This window comes from Semicossyphus pulcher, unplaced genomic scaffold (genome assembly GCF_022749685.1).
Source record: "Semicossyphus pulcher isolate SPU_LCO1_2020_fin unplaced genomic scaffold, fSemPul1.0.p SCAF_15, whole genome shotgun sequence".
Lineage (NCBI taxonomy): Eukaryota > Metazoa > Chordata > Actinopteri > Labriformes > Labridae > Semicossyphus > Semicossyphus pulcher.
Window position 1 is genome coordinate 11,035,065 of NW_027211659.1, and position 21,357 is coordinate 11,056,421.

General features: G+C 41.3%; 2 protein-coding genes across 2 annotated transcripts; both read right to left on the reverse strand.

Annotated features, from left to right (window-relative positions):
* Positions 1–10,786: 10,786 nt before the first annotated feature.
* tmsb4x (thymosin beta 4 X-linked) lies at positions 10,787–12,257 on the reverse strand. Its single transcript, XM_069662713.1, has 3 exons — positions 12,160–12,257; positions 11,287–11,399; positions 10,787–11,174 (listed from the first exon to the last, which is right to left on the reverse strand). The coding sequence occupies exons 2-3, from the start codon at positions 11,384–11,386 to the stop codon at positions 11,149–11,151; spliced, it is 126 nt and encodes a 41-aa protein (XP_069518814.1). The 5' UTR covers positions 11,387–11,399; positions 12,160–12,257; the 3' UTR covers positions 10,787–11,148.
* A 1,159-nt stretch (positions 12,258–13,416) lies between these two features.
* LOC138592611 (toll-like receptor 8) lies at positions 13,417–16,000 on the reverse strand. The gene is made up of 3 exons (XM_069663445.1): positions 15,953–16,000; positions 15,675–15,736; positions 13,417–15,434 (listed from the first exon to the last, which is right to left on the reverse strand). The coding sequence occupies exons 1-3, from the start codon at positions 15,998–16,000 to the stop codon at positions 13,481–13,483; spliced, it is 2,064 nt and encodes a 687-aa protein (XP_069519546.1). The 3' UTR covers positions 13,417–13,480.
* Positions 16,001–21,357: the final 5,357 nt, after the last annotated feature.

Consider the following 21,357-nt stretch of genomic DNA (forward strand, 5'->3'; position numbering starts at 1 on the left):
GCTTTAAAGCTACAAAATAAAACATTTTCCGTTTATAAGCAGATATATTCTTTCTAAAAATGCACTAAAACTGATCAGTCGTGTTACTCTGGGAGATGTGTGCAACAGTGCAAAGAGGTAGCTGTAACTTCCTCCTGCAATGATAGACGTGCCCTTGAGAAATCTTATTGGGTGTGTACGGCTCTGACTGGTGCATCACTCATACCCACGTTTGTAGCGTTACATTTGCAGTGGACGAAAAAGTGATTATTCAGTGAAAGTAACTCAGATTTTAGGGCAGAAAAAGTAGGAAGGAACTGCGTCTGTTCAATTGCAATCAAAAAGAAACTCTTGATACTGTTTTCCCACATTAAGTGTCGGTTTCATTTCTGTGCTTAACTTGTAATACAACATCTTTGTCCTCTCCATGACCCAACACAAACCTCCTGTAATTCAGACCCATCAGTCCAGGTGCTCCCCCCCCTTGAACATCTGCTGCCCACAGATTACACAATGACAGGCTGCTGCTAAGTGAGGTTGAACCCAGTGCAGCAAAACAGACAGAACCTTTGGGGGATTCAGGCTGTCTGCCAGATCACACGGACACTTTTACGCCCTCGACGTGATGGCTGTGACAGTCTAAACGCAGGCTTTCGGCCTCAGCTGGACACCTCCCCACTCTCCTCTCATTAATAATGCAGCAGCAGATATGGTCGTGCCATGCTGGGAGGGGTGGCTCGATGGGGCAAGCACCAGACATCTCAAGAGGGTTGATGCGTGGCTCGACATTATTTATTAATGGGCTCGCCTGGTCAGAGACATCACAGTGGCTTGTTAAGTCTCAAACACAGCTTTTATGCTGCAGAGCTGATGATACAACTGTGACGAGTTCTCACGAGGTGTTTTGCTTAAATTGCACCGCAGTCTTCCTGTATCAGAGCAGACGAGCTTCTGCTGCAATAATGCTGACTTTTCAATTATCAAAACACAGTGTGTCTGGATGATTCATTCTCGTTTGTGGATCCTGAAGGCACCACACACCGTCACATATACTACGTTTATTTTACAGATGATACAGAGCGTTTTTTTGATGTCCATTTCTTCAAATCGGTGGCTACTTAAAGGGGAACTTCCCCTTTGCACTTCCTGCCACATGACTATATCTAAACCCATTTCCCTTTATACAGCCTCTGTTATGACGACGAGACAAACTTTACAACTTTTAAACGTTTTCTAACATCCTAATCTTTTCTCTTTTTCTCACTAATGCTTGCAGTTAATAAGCTTTTAACTCGTTCTTTGATACCTGGCAGCCTTTGTATGTTTTGTACTTCGAAACAAACTTTTAAATGCTGCTCAAATTAGAGGAACACACTGCGATACTGAAGCCTCTGGTCACAGTGATACATTTCATACTGCAGCTACAATTTGCATTGTTCTTTCATGTCTGCAGGGGTTCAATCTGCCTTTTAACCTTTGGTTCAAGAAGCAAGACCCCACAGGTCAGAGGTGAAACCTCGCCTTTATTCCTCTTAACTGGGGCGGTGCATGCTGGGTATAATTACACAACTATGTACCCCAAGAAGAGAACCAACTTCACCTTAGCGCAGTGATCCTGTAAAGTGCATGCCTAACAGGATAAGACATGCTGCAGTATCACGTCTAACTCGTGTGTGCGCGTGAGTTTTAATGTACCTGCACTATTGTGGGGATTACAGGATCATGGCATTACGTATAAAAATGGCTGTGCTGTTATTACAGACTTGTGTGGGTATCAGTGCAATGAAAACAACCAGACTTCATTTCCTGTTTCGGGTTAGTTTGAGCTTTGTTGCTGTTGCTGCAGGGACACACAAAAGATAACAAGCAAACTGCACAGGCATGCTATTTCAAACCGTTTGGGGTTGTACACAATGTATTATTAAACTGTCAGGTATGACTGGTTTATTTTCAATACATTTTTTGTGTAGGTAAGATTTATTCCCCGACAATTATGTAACTTCTGCTCTGTTCAAACTTGCATAATGTTCAGGCCTCTCTGCAAACAGGAATGAAGCTCGTATGTCACACCGACAAGTTCCTCTACAGCGGTGCGCAGCATGAAGTGGAAACAGGCCGCCACAAAAAAGGAAGAGAGAAAATGTCATAAATAGCAGAAGTCAGAAGTAACAGTTGAAAGACTTTGAGCCAGGTTTTGTCTCGACTGCCTTCAGCGACCCAATTCTTTGCTGCACACACACAGACATCTCTTTCTCGAGTGCTTATCCACATTAATTAAAGAGAGATCAAACCTTTCTCAGACCTAATCTGAATGCCACGGCTTTAGTCACCCTGTTTCACAACAACTTCCAGACTGAACCTGGGCGCAGAAAAACATCTGCTGAATCTGAGCGCTTTTGTGATACTGTCAACGTAGCTGCAAACGTACACAAACGATCAACATGTGAAAACCTGCACAGCCTATATGCTGCTCCGGCTGAGACATGCTGAATCCTGCAGGACTATTGAAGCACTTCAAGCTGAGCACATTCCTCAGACGGTTTTCATCACGCTGTCTGTGAACACTGCAACATGCTGCAAACTCATTTAATACAGCCATTAAGCAGGCTTTATACATGCGTGTTCAATATAACACACAAACTAAACACACGCTTGATGCACAATCACGTGTCAGGCAAACATTGGAAAAGCCTCGAGTGAAACTTGCGCAGCTTTTAGAGGATTTCCACATTAACATGACACATTAATCATGCTGCTCTGAACTGTACATGCAACTCGCACAAAATGTTCCTTGCTGCTTCCTGACATTTAAAACGAGCAGTGTAAAAAGTTGGCTCGCACAATAACATTGTGATGACATCAGTGTAGGCCACTTTATGTCTCTGCACTCCTCTTTTTATACACGCACATTATGTGAACGGACTAGAGAGGGCTTTTTTCGCAGACATGAATAGTTTTTTAACGCTTTTGTAACTTAAATTGAAGCTTGATTTTTGATGATGCAAACTGATGTTCCACTTCTTTTCCTGCATGTTTTACTGACAAGTACTGCAGATTTAGCTGTGAGAAGTCTGGTCAGCAAAAGCTTATTTAAACACTAGTTCACCAGCATTAGTGAACTTTTGCTTCTCCCTTCTGCAGTACTGCACTGAAGTTCTTTAACCACATCCTGTTACACACCTTTGAAACTTCTGTTTTCAGATACTTCAACTCCTGTAACAGTCAGTGCATGATAACACGTTTGTACTAACACAAGCGTCCTAAGCAGTGATAATAACCTTTTAATGTATTTTCTTGCAATCTTAAAGGAGCAGTTTGCCCCTGGAAAAAGCCAGTCAAAGCTGGTGTTCTCTGTAATCGATAGAAGCAATAATATTTGAAATTGGCGCCATAGCTGTGGAGAAAGTTGTACAAACAGCTCGTACTTTCGCCCGTTCTACATTCCTTCAATACCCAGCATGCATTGCGCCCCTCCCTCTGAAAGGAACGGCTCAGCAAGAAACGCTGGAGTGAAATACTACCGTTTCACTGCAGGCAATGGCTCAGAGCGGTACGATAGTTACCCGTGGATCGTCTAAAACATCTTCAGGTCTGCAGTCTACATTTCAAACCTGACGATATTGAACGAGACACGACATCGGAGGCGGGCGTACGAGATTGAGGAAGTGTAGTTTAGCAAGCTCCCTGGCCTCCGCCAGATGCCACGTTTTACGTAGTCTGGTTGAGGTTTTCCAGGGCCCATTGAAGAAGCGGACAGCGTCCTCAAAGGCACAGAGCCAAATTGCATTTTTCCCCCTACCATAATGGCATTAGCTCCCCGTAATAGCATGATAGGACTGAGGTTGAAAATCGGCGAACTGGCCCTTTAAGTGCTGTTGCATGACCAGTATTTAAGCACTAAAATAAACATTTAAAGGCAGATTATAAGTGAGTGTCTCTCAGGTTGATGCTTATCCTGGACAGACAGTGTAATAACTCGTCTAGAAAGCCAACTTGTAAGTAAGAGAAACATCAGTGTGACTGTACGAGTGGGAGGAGGAGAAGCTGGCACATTGTGGAGCTCTGAGGATTTGTCAAGAGCATTTACATGCTCTGGTTTGATGATGTATACAAACCAAACTGACATAACTAGAGGGCAACATCATCAGTGGAAGTTTGGTTCTTTTGCATACCACACGACCCACCACAACAATCATGTTTCCTGTCCTATAATTCAAAAGACTAAGAAAACTAAGACACTATCTGACAGTTTTAGTTTAGTGATCGGAGATGTGCTTAATGGTTTTCTGGTCACTGCTTCACACTCAACTTAAGTCTGCACTTTGGACAAGTAGAGGCATTTCTCAGAATGACTCTGTTTCCTGTTGCATTTGACCACTTAGACTAAACTTGTCACTGTGACAAAGCATTAACCACATCAGCTCATGTGCTGAACACAATTCTGGTGATAAAAAAAAAAGAGGCGACTGCAGTAGAAAAAATCTCTGGCTTCACTCCTGATTCATCGGGCAATTGCCTTAATAACTGCGCGTCCCTTTAGAGGTCATATTCATTCTCTTGTACGGGGGGGACGTGCGGCCTGCATTGCCAAGTGATAGGACCACTTACTCAGCATCTGAGACACAAGGACAAACCATGAATGTGCCAAAATTTCTGCAGCAGTGTTTGCATTTTTATGGAGCCCTAAAAACGTACCCAGACATGAATTAGTCACTCAAAGGTTCATTTCAACACGTCTATTTCTCTCTAAATCTCTCCTGACGCTCTGTAGAGGTCGCATTTTTTGCTCGACTGACACCTTTTGAGACAGCTTGTTGGAGCTTTGCATTACGTCGACCTTAAACACTCACTTCCAGCGCTCTTCATCACATGCTTACTGCCACGCTGCCTTTGGGAAAACCTGCACAGTGTCGTCTCACTTCACTCTTATTTCTCTCACTTCCTGCCTCTTTGTCACACACGATCACTGTTAGCAAGCTAGCTAAAACCCTCACCTTGTTCGCTGCATTCTGCGTGCAGTGTCTGAGCTGTAGCAGGAAAAAGGTGCGAATTCCTCCCTCTGATATAAACTGTACATGCATGAGAACAAAGACGCTAAAAGGGAGGCTTCTTTGTTGTCACGCTCGCAGCTGGTGAGCTACTGGGCTCACCAGGGTGACTCTTGCAGCTGAAAGGTTGCATGCACATGTCACATTGAATCACAGTCGTCTGCGTCTCGGCCTGTGCACCCGCGTCACATCTGCACAGCTAATAAGATTGAAAAAAAAAAATAAAGTAGTTCAGAAAATCAAAGAAGAAGTAAGCTCTTCTTCCTGGAATTAGGGTTCTTATGTTTAATTAGTCTTGTAACTTTTCTCACTTCCTTGTTTTGTTGTTGGGCTAAGCTTCCCTGTGTTCTATAGCTGTGTGTTCATGTCACAGCTTTTTGGGTAAAAAGTAGGTCTTGAAATGTTCTGAAATTCAATGTTTGTGAACATTTTTGCTGCGATGCTTCACATTTATTTCAGGATATAGGTACTTGCAGCATAGACAAATCGACCGTAACATAATGACCACTGACAGGTCGAGTGAATAACATTGATTATCTCGTTACAATAGCACCTGTGTTAGGCTGCATTGAACATTTTGTCATTGAAGTTGATTGATGAAGCAGGAAAAACAGGAAAGTGCAAGGATGTGAGTGACAAGACTGGGTCAGAGCATCTCCACAACTGAAGCTCTTGTGGGGTGTTCCCGGTCTGCAGCGGTCAGGACCTACCGAAAGTGGGCCAAGGAAGGAAAACTGGCGACAGGGTCATGGACGGCCGGGGGTCACTGATGCACTTGGGGAGCCAAGGCCAGCCCGTGTGGTACGATCCCACTGAAGAACTACTGTGGCTCAAATTGCTGAAAAAGTAAATGCTGGTTCTGGTAGAAAGGTGCACACAGTGCATGGCAGTTTGTTGTGTATGGGGCTGCGTAGCCGCAGACCCGTCAGGAAGACAAATAAGGGAGATAAAAGCTGTTCAATGAACCATTACACTTTTAATTGTTATGATTTAAGTTTTGTTACATAACCAAAATGTCTTAAAGAGGTTTTGCTCAGAGAATTTGGACTCATGACCTCAGCGTTTCTAAGATCCTGGCTACTTTCCTGCCTGTGGGTTAGTTTCCATAGCTTTGGTTTTTCCTCTTTTTTAAGTGCAGTTTGTCTGCGTTTTGCATATGTTGTCATATTGTTTCTTTTTTTATCTCTATCTATATATATATCTATATATATCATTTTTGGGACCTTTTTTGTCTTAAAGGAAAGCTGAAGAGAGACAGGAAATATTAGAAGAGAGTGGGGAGAAGACATGCAGCAAAGGGCCGAGGGCGGGAGTCAAACCTGCGGGCGCTGTGTTGAGTACCGTAGCCTCTGTACACCTGCTCTACCTGGACTGGTTTACAGCTGGAACACCCTGTTAATCTGATATCTTGTGTGAGGTATTCACATAATTACATCTGACTTTTACAAACATTTTGCTACTCACATGATTCGGTTCATGAAATATCAGTTTCCTTTTAGATAACAATCTGTCCTTCGGTGCTTTTAAACTGCTCTGAGAAACTGGGATGCAGATTTCTAACTCACATTTCTACTCTACGTCTACTTTTCTTTATGCAGGTACTTCCTCTGTTTCACACCATCCCCCATAAGCCCTTTGGGTCGCCTCCTTTACTATGTAATTCTACAGGCCTGACACCATAAATGCAAGGTGTTCATTTCCTTTACTAAAGGTAAGCAGCCCTCAGAGAATAAGAAACAGGTCAGGCAGCTTTGCCTTGTTATTTACTCTGCTGTTGTATTTGTTCTGTTTTTGAGTTTCAAATATTAGATTCATTACAGCGGCTTCACTTTTCCAAAGATTTCTGTCAGAATCCGCACATACGTGAATAATTTACTATCTTTGCTAAGAGATCAGTTCGTCAGTAAGATAGATAAATATCTCCCATCTGAAACAGATCTCAAGGCCGGTCCCCGGGTGTTTCTTTGTCACACATAGCAACCATTATGGTGCGTCGCTGGATTGGCCGGCTCACACCCTCAGCTTTTGTGTCTACCTATCACACAATAGCTGCGCTGCTTTTTCCCACCGTGGGTATGATAATGCAGACAAAGATGGATTGTCCTTTCCTTGGTGCACTCTGAATTGAGAACATAAAGACGCTGAGCCTCCCCACACAGATGAATGAACACATTTAGTCTCAGCTACAGCTTTTTTAAATCACACCTATAACCATCACGCTGACACGTTATGTGATCTTAATGATACTTAACACAATGAAAGTTTGTATCTGATAAACTTATTTTTTGCCTGATTTATTTTATTTTCGTACCAATGACGATGAGTTTAAAGGGTGACAGTAATCATAATGTCTATTTCCTATTAATGTATCGAATTATATTTGTGATTATTCTGCTTTTAATCTCTCTGTTCTTCTATGCCATATGATTGTGTAAATGAAGAACGCTCTTCTCTTTGGTCGGTGCTGACAAAAGAAATAAGAACCTCTCCAATGCAAAACGACAGAGATGGAAACTATTCTTCAAATAACCTTTGACCTGCCAAACTATTAACTGCTGGCATCCTGGAGCTGTGATTTATTCACAAAAAATCACTATATTCACACACTGAACAATGCAGAGCATGCCGAAGCATGCTTGGACAGGTAAACTATTTAAACAATTTCCCTTTAGGTTTTGTGACCTGCAGTTTCAAACCAACCCAGCAGAAAAATAGTTTAGTTTTACTTCAACTATCAGCTATTCCCGACAGACAACCTCCATCTCTTTATTTTTACAGTTGATGATATGTTTCCCACAACAACATCCTTAATTGATACCACACCTAGATCAAATCATAAGGAGAGCTGGAGTCCTTTTAGCATCTTGGAAAGAGATAAAAGAACAGGCTTTTTTGACAGAAGACGCCTTAGTATTGTGGAGGAGCCTTAATGACAATGTGAGGAAAAAATACCTACAGCAAAGCCACTATATTCTGTCACAGAGAAGTGGATGCTCAGTTTAATTGCTTCACTATTTGCACCAATGTAGTGATCAAAAATAGCTTTTTTTAGATATCAGTAAGCAAATGAAAGGATTCGGAGCTCTGAACAATGCAGACTCTTTGATCATGTGAAAACCTGTGGAAATCTCCTGTCTGCTGCCATGGAAACAGAGCACAAGAAAGATGGAGCGGGCATTCAGCTTTTAGCACGAGGAAGGAGCCCAGACACAGAGATGAGATTCACCGTGTTGCTGTTTTGCAGCTGTGAGACCGTGTCACTTCCTCCAGCGTGTAAAAATAATAACCTGCAGGAACAAGCCTTTTTTTTCCCCCCCCGAAGCATTTCCTGCTAAAAAAGACAATGTCCTTTTGGTATGGTACTACATGGACTTGCAGCTATTGTGTTTTCTTCTTTAGTTTTTTAATGTATTTAATGTTTTGGTTTTTAATTTTGAGGGACAAAACTTCATCATGCCTTCCTCCCACGATGCATTGCGCCGTTTCAGACATGGACTCATTGTTTTTAACTCTATACAAAAAACAAAACAAAAAAACGAAGGAAGTGACACACGTCTGACTAAAACATGAGGTGAAATCTGTGCGCTAAAGACAAGCGGTTCACCATCAAACTTCTCTGCCAGAACACATTAATGTCATGTTTGTTTACCGTCCCACAGATCGACTTACATCTTTTTTTCTAAGCCAATATGACAGTACAATGTGGTTGTTGATATACAGTATAGGCCATTTATTAAGGAGCAGCATTCCCAGTGTGGTTTCATTCATGCAGCACATTACGTATGTAGCCATAGGCCGTCTCAGAGGCATCTGTGTTCTTCGTATCGAGCTGCAGTCAGTCCGAGCCACGCAGCCTGACCAGAGGGTTCCCGTCACAACACTGGCAGATGGCCTTTTGGTGCCTTGAGCCAAGTTTTACCACAATCAGCCCTTAGTGTCATTTCAGTGTCATTTGCATCCCTTTTCAAGGGCAGTTATCAGGTCCTGGCTGGGCAGAAGGATATAAGCAGAATTAGTAAAAGAGACAAAGCTTTATATTAATTCTCTGCCTCCCCCCCCTGTGTTTCAGGTTTAATCCTCCCAACATGTCTTGGGATAAATGTGTCTGAGGCTGATTACCTCATCTATCAGTTTAACAAAATGTGTAACAGGAGCTAGCAGTGTCTTTTGCTACTGTTTTCCCCAAAGTACCACATTGTTATCGTACACTGAGGAGCTCTTGTGTGACCAGATGATGGGAGAGGACTTAAATGGAGAGGGGAGGGGGTCATCACAGATGTGTGTAAACTTAGTGCCCTTTTGTTGCTTCTGAAAAGGGAAAATAAAAGTAAACAAATGTCCCTTTTTTCCCATACTAAAAATGACTCGAGATTAAAAGCGGCCTCATGGGAAAGAGGATAGATGTGAATTTTTGCCAATCCCTCAACTGAGCCTATTGTTGTTGTTGTTACAGCACAGCTGTTACAGTCTACAGCCCCATCGCAGTTACATAATCTGTCTCTCCCTCCACATGAGATACAGCCGTCGTCCCCGAGCAGCAGAATGGGGTAGAACAGGTTCTCTCTTTTTTTTCTTGGTAACAGCCTCCAAGTAGAGCAGCCATATCAATGCTGTGGTTGACACAATCACTGAGGTCACCAAACCAAAGCTTTAGTTCACCCAAAGCACGCTCTTACAGTGTTACTGCTACAGTATTCTGCAGTTTGTCTTTTGAGACAATAAACTTGTTTCACCCAACAGCTAAAGCTTTTGTGTATTTTATTATGCGTATATGGGAACATATGAGCTCAGCATATAACAATCAGCCCCAAGCTAGTTAAAGTACAGGCTGTTCAGTGTGTACCTGAAATAGCTTGGGTCATAAGGGGGCACTCAGTTGACAGCAGATGCACATTATTCACACTGCAGTTTAAACCTATCAGGTCTATACCAAGTACTTGTTTTAAACTTTAGACTGACGCAGCGGCTGATTAAAATCTAACAAGATGTCAAAAAAGGCACTGAATTGATTGATTTCCAAATCGTCATCCAACACCTGAGGCACTTTTGACGTGATGTGACCCGTCTCGTCAGGCAGGAGAGATTCTCCACAACCGCCTGTTAGCAGTTTCACAGTGGGAAGCAGCTGTAGCTACAGCTGGAGGCAGAGTGGGGAGGGACGGTGGATGTGCTCCTGCTCAGGCTTGGTGCAGCTGCAGGGAAGGAACTTTTGAGTGCAGCGCACAGGATCAAACATGACCGCAAGGTTTTGTGTCAGTAAGTTGTTTGAACTGACAGGCACAACTTTAGTCATTTCAGGGTGTGAGGAAACACTTTGGCCGTGTCATGCGTCTATTGAAAGACTAGTTTAATATTGCAGGACTTAAAATGGCAACCATTTTCTGAATCCTTTGCACTATTTGATGGACATATCCAAGATTGCAGTTTAACACTGAAGTGCACAAGCAGTCAAATCCAGATGTTCATGAGATTTAGGAATACAGTAATTTACTCAGCTAAAACCTTAGGCTTTCACTGAATCTTTTCCCCAAATACAGCAAGCTGCTCAAGCTTTAGCTGTGAAGATTGTCAGCGCTTTTTAGGTCACTTGTGAACTTCAGTGTGCCAGCATTAAAGACAGATGCACTGCCTTCGGAGTGCTCCCATGCTGACAGAGCTGCTTGAGATTAAAATGCTAAATTAATGGCCAATTTGCAAAGGATGTGCATCACACAAAAAAGGTGTCTGATTTAGTATAAAAGCACAAGGACACATTAAAGTAGATTTACATTTTTTTTTATTTTGCATATTTAACAAATTTGCACATTCCAGATTTATTTTTTTACAAAAAAACACTTGCTTTGTTAGCATTCACAAGTGGCACAAGCAGGGCTACAAATCACAAATTGTAGGTCCCTCAGTGGTGGCATGACATGCCTGCTCTTCAGCACCACAGCAACAGATGACCAGGAACCCATGCCGACATCAGCCACACTTCCTTACTGCACAGAGGGACATTTGGCAAGTGAGTGGTGTTGGGGCCATTGTTTTGTCAATTAGTAAGTACTTTAACTTGTATACATGTTGGTTGAAAAAGGCAAGGCTTGTGGAATGTGCAAAGCATAGGAGGACCAGTCTTCCATTATGACGCCTTCTCCTGTTCGATGGCTGCAGAAAAGAAAAGAAAAAAAAAAAAAAAAAAAAAAGTTTGAATCATTAGTTTCAGGAGTTATTGACCAACTAAATATTTTGGATTAAGGTCATTCGGTCGAGCACTCACTTTCTTTAGTTGGCAATGTGTTCTTCTCAGTAGTCTCCGTCTTCTTCAGCTTGGTCTTGTCAAATGTTGTGACTTCCTGGATGTCGGGTTTGTCAGCCATGTCTGCAGAGGCTCTAAAAGACAAGAAAACCAGACACTTAAATAATGCCCTTTTTTAATTGAGTTAAATCAACACACACCTGAGCACTCGAACGGGTAATTATTAGTCTGAATTATAAAGATAAAAGATCCAAGGATTATTTACATGGATATTTTATGCAGAAATCTTTAAAAAAAAAAAAAAGAAGAAAAAAAGAAAGGGGGCGGAGAACGAAAAATAAATTTACTGAAGCATACGCCGGAAGTGTATGTTTTCAGCGCCTGACTTGAGAAAAGCTTTGTGTCAGTTAATGAGAGCGTGCAGTTGAGACCACCGCCCTTTTAAGGAATCGAGATGAACAGACTGCTTTCAACTGTGTTTGAACAACCCTCTAAACATATAACACGACTTAAAAAAAGGCAGAGCTCAAGTACTGGGCGTTATTAGCGTGTCGAGTCAGAAGAATAAATATGAAACTACATTTCGGATTATTTCCTTAGTTTCACAGGTTAAACCTGAAGCAACAACGTGTCACTGACGGACGGGTATGTTTAAAGCACATTTGGCGAAACGCAACAGTTCTACAATGGTCAGACTTTCGGTAGCCTAAAGTCATTTTATCTCTAGTAGCTTTATTCACATCCTGCGCAGCTAAGTTTGATGTAGAAAGAGGACATTGTGAGGCGAAACGTTACAGAATTAAAAGCCGTGACTAAACCGTTTAACTGTAAGGCAGCGATAAAAGCAGGCTCAAATTATATTCAATTTTGTCCCATAAACATTGAAACACTCACCAGGATTTGAGTCAGAGAAATAACAGGTTGCACGTCTCGCTGGAGCAGGGGCAGAGTGATGTCTCGAGCGTCAATCTCACATTAAATACTGCGCAGTATGCAAATAACCCTTTGACGTCACGCCCACTTCTCCAAAGCATGCGTTTTGGCAAAAATGTTTTAACTTTATGGTCGACAATAACAATAAGGTGCCTTTAACGTAACCACATTTTAAGTTAAGCGAAGTGTGTGCATTTATTTGATGATATAAACATCAAATGTGACCACCTGCATCAGATTAGGTGAGTAAAATCAATTTTCTGCTCCTGTCTCAACCAAAGGCGACTTAAACATCATGGCGACTCCGGGTACTGTTCATACCACAAAGCGAACAAAATGTAGGCTACAGGGTAATTTATTAGTTAGAAAATGTGTTTACTGGTTAAGGTTTAACTTTGAGGCATTAACTGACAAAACTGTATGAGAGACGACTCCCTGTGGGCAAACAATGTAATAACCAGGATGTAATGCAATGGAGAAACTCAAGCAGAAGACATGGGACCTGTAGGCTTAGTATATCAGAGGGAGGAGTGTATTCAGAGTGTGGCTGTGCAAATGTCTACAGCTTTTGTTTTGTTTTAAGGAGTTTGGACGAACAAACTTCAAATACTTTAAGTAAAAGAGATGGACTTGTCAAATATTTTCTTGTTAGATGTTGTGACGGCCCCTGCTTAGGCTATGATATAGGTACTAAAGTGTATATTTCTTCTTTGAAGTGCCAGAGGTGCTGATTGTTGTGTTCTCCCAGATCTGGAGCACCTGGGCCCTTTGCTCCAGAGGATATAAAATCTCAGCTTCCTGCTAGACATCTCTCTCTCTTAACCTGACCAGCATATGCACCTGTTTAGTTTGGTTTAGTCTTTAATGTTCTGCCACTCCTCAACACCCTACACTACATTAAACTCACACACCCACATGCACATTACTGATGAGACTGACTTCAGACACCTCACAATCATTGTTATCATTCAGTTTATTTACTTTTAAGATTGTAATAACTTACTAATTTCTTCGGGGCCGGGTTATGACAAATTGGGGGCTCATCAAGGATGGAGACCAGATAACAGGCTAAAATAATACACGCATCAAAGTGAAGAGGGCACAGAATTGTAATTGATTACTTTATTCACGTTTGCACACAAATTACATGAGATTCTGTATAATTGTATCCACAAACAATCATGAAACAATGTTGACAAAAGAGTTACTGCATTTCAAGCAGATATGATTGTCCACACATATAGGTTATAAATCAGTCAGACAGTTGGTCTTCATCCCTGCTTCAGTTGCTGGTGAGGTACTTTGAATAAGTCTCGTTGTACATCACCTGATTGTCTACTCTCAATACACTCCTCAGGTTTTGCCAAAACCAAGGCTCCGCGGCAGCCGTTCTCGGCCACTCCAACACGCTTTTCCCACACAGCCGCCTCCTCAAGCGCAGGAAGTGAGAGTGCTGCAGGACGGGCTCCAGCATCAGCAGCACGATCACATCCACATTTTCATCAAGCAGTCTCTGGTGGGCCAGATACATCGCCAGTTTGAAAACCCCAGTCTTCACGTAGTCCTCTGTTAAGACAAAGAGGGTCTTGCGGCTGTATTGGATGCTCTGTGTGAGGTTGTCGAGCAGCGGGACACCAGGGGGCCAATCCCTTTCCTCCAGACACAGAGGAAGATGCTTCTCTCCTTCCTCTTCTAGTTTCACTCGCAGGTTCCTAATCACCCACTCAGACACGTATGGATCTCTGGTGTCATAAGTCACAAAGACATCATACGCACTGTGTGGTGAGTTCAGGGACCTGTATCCCTTAATCTTAGCCTTCATATAGTGTAGGACATAGGAGGCATCCCAGTAAAATAAGTGAGCAACTGTTGCAACAAACATAAAAACAATAATGAAAGAATGTGTCAGAATGTAGATCAGAAACGCCTGACTGTCATCCACACACTGGTTAATGTTGAAGTTTATCAGAGCTTGACCCCTTCGATTCGCCGGTGTGCTACACGTCACTTCAGTGGTCAGTCTAGGGATCTTTACTTTTGAGCTTTCAATCCACAGAATGAAATCTAACGAATCGCAGGTACATTGGAACGGGTTTCCCTGCAAGAACAAAGTCTTAATCTGATTTTCAGGCCACGGTTGGAAGGTGGATTGATTGATGATGGTCAGTTTGTTGGAGCTAAGGCTAAGAGTCGTAAGGCTTTTTGCAATTCTTAGTAATCCATTGTCCATTTGGAAAATTTGATTATGACTCAAATCAAGGAAAGTCAAAGTTTGAGAGACATCTGAGTTTATACCCATGACATTAGTTAAAGAATTGAAGCTCAGATCCAAAGTTTTAAGTTGAGGGAAATATTTGAGTTTGTCCCAGACAAAGTCAGAAAGTTTGTTGTGACTTATGAGTAGTATGGTGAGGTTATGTGGCAAATATTCATAAACATTGTCTGGAATCTTTGAAATGCTGTTGTGGGTTATGTCTAAAATCGTCAAATTAGTAAGATGAGTAAAAAGGGTCTCATATGAGCCGTCATTTTCCCCCCAAAGTTTTCCCAGATTGTTATTACTAAACCGAAGTTCTGCTAATGATTTGCTGTACAAGCGTTTTGTTGTTAATGTGTCAATAGAGTTATAGCTCATATTCAGCACTCTCAGGGCAGGCAGGTTTTGTGTGAAATTCAAATTGTGTGTGACCCCAAATGCTTTAAAGTAGTGAGCATTGTAACTGAGATCTAATACTTCTAGTTTCTTTAGTTCATTGAAGGCGTTGTCGTAGGCCAGATCAATCTTATTGAATGACAAGTCTAGGTATGTCAGGTTAGGCAGCGAGGTGAACTCTGTTCCTTTTAGTGCTCCAGAAAATCCATTTCTTGAGAGGTTGAGACACGCGATATTACCGTAGTCCTTGAACTGCTCTGGAGAAATGAAAAAGAGATTATTTGAGCTGAGGATTAGCACTCGCCCAGCTCTAAAGCACTCGTCTTTAATGAGGCCGTGTGTGAAGTCATAAACACGATCTTTTGTGTATTGTGTTGTGAGCGGTGAGATGGAAAGGTCTGACCCCTGATTGTACCCGTCACACGAAGGTGGGGAACGTGTCACAGGCTTTGGATACAGCCTGTTTTCTGCGAGGTAAATCAATTTCAAGTTGGAGAATTTGCTGAAGATGTTGGTCTCGGAGTTAATAATGAAGTTAGTCCCTAAGTTCAATGCAGACAGATTTTTGAGCTCGTACAGAGGTCTGAGCGTGCCCGACTGGATATTCTGGAAGACTAAACCATCCAAATGCAAAGTTTTAAGTGACGTCAGATTTGAAAACTCCTCGGAAAGGTTTATGGTTTTAGGATATTTGTCAAGATCAAAGTTAAATGAGAGATCAATTTTTTCCACTTTTTGAAGGTATCTTAAAAATGTCGCCTCCTTAGTTATTGCATTCACTAAGAAGTTAAATGACAGGTGCAATTGTTTAAGTTCCCTCAACCTCTCAAACCAGGTGGCATTCAGGTACTTCAGTGAGTTGCCTCCCAGGTTCAGGATCTCAAGCTGTGTTAAACTGTGAAAAGCATTAGGATGGATGTCAATAGAAATGTTTTTGCATGGAACACAAGGATATGGAGCATTGCGACATCTTGGACAGTTGCCTTGTATATGTAGGATTTCTAAATTTGGTAACCCAACTAGATCGTCTTCCGATATGTACTGAATTCGGTTAGAGGCCAGTTTTAACTCTTTTAATGATTGGGGCAATCCTTTGGGAACTTTAGTTAGGTTATTATAGGATAAGTCCAGAGCCTGAAGTTTGGTCATAACTGCGAAACTGTCGTCATCAACTGTGAAATATTTCCAACAAGGATTCCCGAAGTAGCAGTTATGGGATAACCATAAGTGTGTCACGTTTGTTAAGCCAGCTAGGCTCCGCTTATCCAACCTCGTAATGTTGTTATTTCCTAGTTCAAGGATTTCCACACTGGGAGGGAGATTTACGGGAATTTCTGTCAGACAATTTCCAGCCAGTTTCAACTCTTGTAGTTTTGTCAGATTCTTGAAAGCACCCGCAGCAATGATCAGTCCTTTCTTCTCGTTTGCCCAGCTGAGATCAAGTAGAGTCAGGTTTGGCAGGTCGGGAAATGATTTAGCATTTATATTCTTGATGTAGTTTTCTGACAAGTTGAGCTCAGTTGCGTTACTTGTTATCCCAAGAGGTACTTCAATCAGGCGACGTCTTTTGCAGTCAAACCGAACACTAGAGGAGTTATAGGGTGTGACATCACATGGGAACTGCGGTAACATCCATGCAGGTTTACATGCAGTGGGCTGGATCTCATAATGGCAACTCAGCCAGAGCAGCAGCAAGTGCATCCAGTATTTGAAGGTCTGTAGATAAACAATAACATAAGTCAAATGAAGTAGCTTATGGTTTACATATCAAACAGCCCACCATACAGTTTGTGCTAAACAATAGGTTCATACATTTTCAAGTATGTTACAAAATTGATGTACAAATTTACTACAGATTTTTTTATAGATAGCAAAACCTGTTTCATTGTTCAAATCGGCACCTGTCTTGTTTTAAGACAGACTTGACAATTTACACACCGACCCTTTGAGTATTAGAATCTGCTTTTCAGAAAGATACCACCTGAATCCAGCAGGTGGCAGTAACTATCAGTCACCTGGAACTGCTCTTGGTTTATAGTCAGAACCTTGAATTCTGATAACCCCCTACAGATAGACTGTTACTTTTGCACATCAACAACTTTTATGACCACAAGTGACGATTGTGAGGTAATGGTATGTTCTCAGAGTGGTTATGGTTGCTGTTTTCTTTATTTGTTTTATTTTGTGTTCATATGCATATTTTTTTTATCTTGTAGGCTTATGTATTTTTGTGTGCTTATGAATTCTTCCTCATAAAGGTGTTACTTTATATTTTATACTGTTATTTAATGTATGGTACTTTCAAGCCTGTGTTCAAAAACTGATATATAATTATAATTTACTGACTTAATAACTTACACAAGCAGAGAAAAATCATAAAATCCACATAATGCTTATATTAACTAAGATTAGTTAGCATAAATATTCCAGTTATACCAAACCAAACTAAGATTGTAGCAGAAAAAAAGAGGTTACTGACTATACAATGGTGTGCATAATTTCATATTATATCGACCATTATGTTATAAAAGATATTTCTTCCTCCATAAGCTTTGCAGTCTTAATTCAACATCGAATCTCACATGTATTTTCCCCATTAGCTCTACAATGAAGCTGTTTGATCTTTACAGTGAGTAAAATGTCTCTGCAGCTTTACATCAGAGAAAAATATTCTCCATTTCTCCCAAAACATAAACCTGACATATGTAATTTGTAATTACTGGACAACAAAGGGACTGCTTCTTGTTAAGGGGTTCACTGTTAGCCCCTAAAATGTTAAGAAACACTGAAAGAATAAAGATGACATTATATGGTTTTTCTACAGAGAGTTCTGCCCTATACTACAATCCATTATCCCAGATGCAAAACAGTTCTGAATAGAGGTCGACCGATAGTGGATTTTTAAAGGCCGATATAATAATGATAGTTTGTAGCAAGGCGATAGCCAATTAATCGGCTGATATCTCCCTACCCTAGAAAACAAAAATGAAACCGATGTAAATGAACAATCTTTATCATAACTGTTGAACTGAAAGTCTATGTGATGGGGGTCATGAATCTCAAAGAGTAATTAATACCTAAATAAATAAACTAAGTAGTAAAGAAAATATGATCTGGAAATGAACATCAAACTCAAATTGTTGTGCCCACATTGTGCCTTTCCTCAACAAAATGGTCCCATAAAGGGACTCAGTTCCCTCCAGCTGCCATCTTATGTAAGAAACAAGAATATATATATATAACTTTATTAATTATTTTTTTTAAATATTTAATATTTATTTAAATCTAAATGAATGATTTAAGCTGCACTTTATTAATCATTTTTAAATTGAAATGATACTGCAGTTGTTTTCTTAAAGTTGCTGGTTTAATAAAACCTTTCGGATAAAGTAAGGTTTTACTAAAGTTACACATTAATGGTTATTATCATCACGGAAGCTTTCTGGCATATATCTGGGAGAGAAAAACACTAGTTCAGACACAACTCAAGAAGCATCAAAGAAATGACCATAAGATTATTATTTAAAAAGCGAATGTATCGCCCCTGCGTCAGTCTCTCTCACTTTTCCTTTAACTTTATCTACACGTTGTTGTTCACAACAGTTTGTGTTGACGTCGTGACGTGCTTTACTCCTACAGCAGCCTTATGCAAACGCTGTTTTTTAATAAACCCTTCCTGAAGTGTGATCTGCTGGATTACATCGTTGGAAACATGTTGGATTTATTTACATGTCGATGCTCTCTTCTGTGGCGTATATCAGGCCAAATGCTGCGCGTCCCGTTACATTTTTAAATACCACTCTTACAAAGTATAAGTGTTTGTGCAAATTACCGGAGTGAGGAGGAGGATCATAAAAAGTTTGATTTCATTTCATGAATGGACAGTTGACGTGGTTGGATTAATTAGACGAGAGAATGCCAAATTGGTAAGTAATTTAAGTAACAGTTAAATGATTTATTTTCCTCCCTGTCTGCCTGTCTTGTATCGTGGAGAGCTGATATTGTTGCGTTATATTCCAGAGCTAAACGAAACGAGTCACAATATGAATCATGTACCACTTGTCAGCTGTTCTCTGGTACAGCAAAGGTGTAGCCCCCACCCACCCCTCTCACGGTCTTCAAGTACGAGTGGCATTTCATGGTCTTCTCTAGAGTATCCCCGGGAGTTGCACACGGAAACTTAAATTTTCAGCAAAAGTGCCGCTCAAATGATCAGATATGATCCCATAAGTTGTGCTAGGTTTGCACTCACTGCTAGCTAAACAGAGACTGCAGCATGAGATCAACAGAAAAGCAGTTAAAGTTAACGATAGTCTAATTCATTAAGAACGCAGTACTATAAACAACAACCTTATCATGATCATAATTTTTGAACAAAACTATGTTACAAAGTTAACTTTCATTAATTATCCCAGGTACCTGTATGTCACGTATTGAGACTACATTAAAAAGGCGAATGCACGCGATGTACGTCCCCGCCTGAGGCTGCACAGCCATCGGCCTCTATCGGAGCCCATATACGCCGCTGAGGATAGTTTTTAATAAGTCCTATCGGAGCCGATTAATCGGCCAAAACGATCAATCAGTCGACCTCTAGTTCTCAATGAGTCTTAGCTTTTAAAAGTAATAATGTATACACAATCTGACAAAGTCTTAACTAGTATTGTAAAGTTAAAAACACAGAAGCACAAAATAATTCAAGATTACATGAAAGAAACAAGTAGTGTAAATCCATAACAAATGCCGAAGAAATCTGATAAGTAAAATGTCTAGTGGGTTTAGAGCAGATACATGTATTCTCTGGTATACATCAAAGCTTATAAAGTACATGGAACACGTAACAATAAAACTTACCATTGTGCTTGTACTGTGTTGGTTTGTTATCATCCTTGAATAAAAGCCTTAAAAATAGGTGACTTTTTGGAACTGCTGACAATCCTTTAGCGAAAACTGAAAATAATGCCTGTCATGTGCGACACCAAGTCACCACAAGTTAAATTATGCTGCCTAATCCCTGCGTTCTTCATCTTTTAATATACAAGACACATTCCACAAAAGCCCCATGTTGCTGAAGTCCATCATAATCAATGAACTGGCTTTTTCTCACACCAGGGTTCTGATACATAAGTGTCATGTGAACTGAGGAAGTGAATCACTTTCACTTCTCTGTTTTGTAATGTGTGTGTAGTTTAAGTGAACACTCAAACAGGATTAAAAGTCTAATCATCTACAGAGATGGCAGAGAGTGCCAGCCACTTCTCTAACGACTGAGGGTGAACAGAGAACAGAAAATTTGACCCAATTAGTCATTAATATTCAGTTCATTTTCTTCCATTGAGGTGATATCTTCTACCACTCTTATTAATTATAGAAGTACATTCGGAGCATTTAAAAAAGGAGAAAGTATTAAAGAGACATAAAGACATTACATACAAGTCCTGTGTTTACGTGTGGTGCACTTGGGTCTCCATACTATGCTTCACTGTACAATCTAGCCAGACATGGACCCAGTGCACAAGGGATCACCGCAGGGGCATCTCAAGAGGGTCGAGAATGCTCTCCAGCAGCATGACGAAGTACTGGCTTCCAAGCAGAGGGAGATACGTTAGGCGGCTGCAGTTCAGGTACAGGCATTAACAGTGTTACCTGCACAAGTGCAATAGTGAGCAGCAGCCATTAGACAGCCCCTCCAGCATATCCGTGGCCCTGCCAGTTCCCATTCCTGCTCCCCTGAGTCACTATGCCATAGACTTTTATATCAAGTCAGAGTGACTGGAATACTGCAGCCCAGTATTACGCTTTTCTTCTGGGCCTTGGAGATCAAATCAAGGAAGAATTGGTTTCTTATGACCTACTTACAACCTGGTCCGGATCCAAGAGAGGGCGCAGAATGGAAGACGGCCTTCAACGCCCCCGCTGGACACTACGAGTACCTGGTAAGGCCCTTTGGCCTCGCTAATGCATGAAAGACATGACTGAAACATTTGTATTCTTTTACTTGGATGACATTCTGATATTTTCCAAGACCAAAGAGGAGTATGTGCACCACGTGCAGGCAATTCTTCAACCCCTTCTGGAGAACTCAATTTTCGTCAAGGCAGAGAAGTGTTCCACTCCTCATCTATCTCCCTCCTGGGGTACATCGTTGGATAAGGCAGCATGCAGAAGGACCTCACCAAGGTGTCTGTGTTTACAGATTGGCTCTTCCCTGACTCCTGTCAGCAGCTCCAACGGTTCCTGGGGTTTGCCAACCTTTATCGGAGGTATATTTGGGGTTACAGCACTGTAGCTACCCTACTCACGGCCCTGACCTCTTTCAAGGTGCCGTTCAGACAGTTTGTGGCGGAGGTGAACACCTCCGACCTGGGGATGGGGGCTGTCCCCTACAGATGGCCACCAGTGATCAGAAGCTACACCCTTGCATCTCCCTTTCCAGAAGGCTTTTCCTGGCTGAGAGGAACTATGACATAGGGAACTGGGAAATGCTAGCTTTTAAATTGGCCCTC